The 2,765-nt window shown below is 39.0% G+C and overlaps 1 protein-coding gene across 1 annotated transcript in view; it reads left to right on the forward strand.

The window, feature by feature from the left end:
• Nucleotides 1–2,765, forward strand: part of LOC106868215 (uncharacterized) — a 14,433-nt gene that overhangs the window by 6,938 nt on the left and 4,730 nt on the right. Inside the window, exon 4 of the mRNA XM_014913381.2 lies at nt 1,917–2,144. Coding sequence (XP_014768867.1) covers nt 1,917–2,144 — 228 coding nt within the window. The remainder of the gene's footprint in view (nt 1–1,916; nt 2,145–2,765) is intronic.

The following is a 2,765-nucleotide window of genomic DNA, read 5'->3' on the forward strand; positions in this document are numbered from 1 at the left end:
ATGCATGTGCCTGGTGTACCCTTATCAGAAGGGTAGTTATGATGGGTATATTGGGCTTCGTATATTTTACACCAGTGTCACTTTGATGGCATGCTCTGCTCTCTCACTCAATAATAATAATAATAATAATAATAATAATAATAATAATAATAATAATAATAATAATAATAACAATAATAATAATGATAATAATAAATGACCTGATGCAGTACAAGGTAGTGGCTCCCATGGGTTCTGATCTTAACTGATTGGAAGTATTATCATGTACATTGTTTTGTCTTGGTATAAAAGGTGGGCTACAGCAAATACTACAGATTTGCTTGTCAGTTGTTTGACCTTAACCAGTTGAGCATGTCCCTTGGTGGCTGACGATATGTGCATCTCTGATCACGAGCAGAAGTAGTGGGGGAGCATTATATCCATGTGTTGAGAGGAATTCTTTGAAGTTTGGATAATTCACTTCTGGAAACATGGGTGCTTCGTTCAACATCTTTAAACAAGCCTTATTCAGGGACCTTTTGAGTGAGATGGGTTACTCAACCTGAAGAAGATTCTAACTGGGCCCCGCCTGCAAGGACATGTGCTGTTTATCTTGATATGAGACCACCATGTCGCTCACATGTGGTTGTGATGCATGTGCCTGGTGTACCCTCATCAGACGGGTAATCATGATCAGTATACTGCACTTCGTATATTTTACCCCAGTGTCACTTTGATGACATGCACTGCTCTCTCACTCAATAATAATAACGATGATGATGATGATGATGATGATGATGATCCTCTCTAATACAGGCACAAGGCTTGAAATTATTGGGGAGAGGGATATTCGATTAAATTGACTCCATTACTCAACTGGTACTTACTTCATAGACCCCCGATATAAATAGAAGAAGAAGAAGAAGAAGAAGAAGAAGAAGAAGAAGAAGAAGAAGAAGAAGAAGAAGAAGAAGAAGAAGAAGAAGAAGAAGAACAACAACAACAACAACAACAACAACAACAACAATAACAACAACAACAACAACAAGAGGAAGGGCGCTATACGATTTGTACTCTGATCATAAGAATTGAACAATATTCCGACAAATTTTTTGTCTTTCTCGAGTTCACAATGAAACAATGAAACAAAGAAAAAAAAAGTAGGAAATATATATATTCAAAATACGAAACTGAATATCTTGCATTCTTTTTGAGACAATACGACGTAATCAATTTTCTCTTCGTAACTAATGTGACAGAACACGAAGAAGGAGAAAGAAAAAGAAAGACATAAATGATTTGCTCATTCCTCCAGGGCGTGAACTTCGTACTTCATGAATATAAATATACTTATGTGTTCCGATAGCTGAAAGCGCTGTGGCATCAGAATATCTTCTGAGAATGTTCACTTACAAGTGTTCCTCAAATTTACAGTCGTTTGTTGTGAAATGTTCGGCAATTTCCACCGAGCTACTGTCATTGTGTCTGGTGCATAATCTATGCCCATTGAATTTTTATTTAATTGTTCTCTTGTGCAACAAACATAAATCAACTTGGGTTTAGTGCATTCCGCTGCCTACATCAAATAGGAATCCTTACCGGTTGTGCTTTCGGCATAGATCATTAGATTTCGATTATAATTTGTAATTGAATTGACTTGATTCATATTACACAGTGAACAAGGCTTACTTCTCTTGTGGCTGGGTTTTTTCCGGATACAGCATGCAGAAATTCCACCGGTGGTTTTTATTGGAATGAGAGGTAGTGGTTAGTAGTTCTCTTATATTTTCATTGCGTCTTAAGTCTACAATAGGCAAATGAAGAACTGTGATTGTAATAAAATCTAGCTGCATACCATGTTTGCTACAATACCTTACAGCACCTTACCGTTCTCATTTAACTGACTAACGTTTATATCTTTTATTACATTACTACAGGGTGTCCAGTAAGCGTCATTTATGGCGCCAAATTCGATGAACATAATGCTGCAGCTGGGCAAGTTAAACCATTATTAGATTGCCTACAGAGTTGCTATCAAGAACCTCAGTGCAATGCTGTCACATACAATTTGGACTCAAGCCTCTGCATCATGACCAATTATACATCTCTCAATGCCACAGTTATCATAGTACATAATCACTGGCTACATATTGAATTCATAAAATGTGAGTCGATATTTGTTTACCTCTTTCTCAGTAATATATCGCGTCTGCTCAGGACGGCGAACAAGCAGAATCATTAGCACGCCGGGCGAAATGCTTAACGGTATTTCGTTCTGAGTTCAAATTCCACCGAGGTCGACTTTGCCTTTCATCCTTTCGAGGTCGATTAAATAAGTACCAGCTACGCACTGGGGTCGATGTAATCGACTTAATCCCTTTGTCTATCATTGTTTGTCCCTCTTTGTGGGCAATAAAGAAATAAATACATCATATGTGCTATATATTGTTGTTGGCACTCCGTCGCTTACGACGTCAAGGTTTCCAGTTGATCCGATCAACGGAACAGCCTGCTCGTGAAATTAACGTGCAAGTGGCTGAGCACTCCACAGACACGTGTACCCTTAACGTAGTTCTCGAAGATATTCAGCGTGACACAGTGTGACAAGGTTGGCCCTTTAAAATACAGGTAGAACATAAACAGGAAGTAAGAGTGAGAGAAAGTTGTGGTGAAAGAGTACAGCAGGTGTTCGGCACCATCCCCTGCCGGAGCCTCGTGGAGCTTTTAGGTGTTTTCGCTCAATAAACACTCACAACGCCCGGTCTGGGAATCGAAACCGCGATCCT

Source organism: Octopus bimaculoides, chromosome 17, assembly GCF_001194135.2.
Source record: "Octopus bimaculoides isolate UCB-OBI-ISO-001 chromosome 17, ASM119413v2, whole genome shotgun sequence".
Taxonomy (NCBI): Eukaryota; Metazoa; Mollusca; class Cephalopoda; order Octopoda; family Octopodidae; genus Octopus; species Octopus bimaculoides.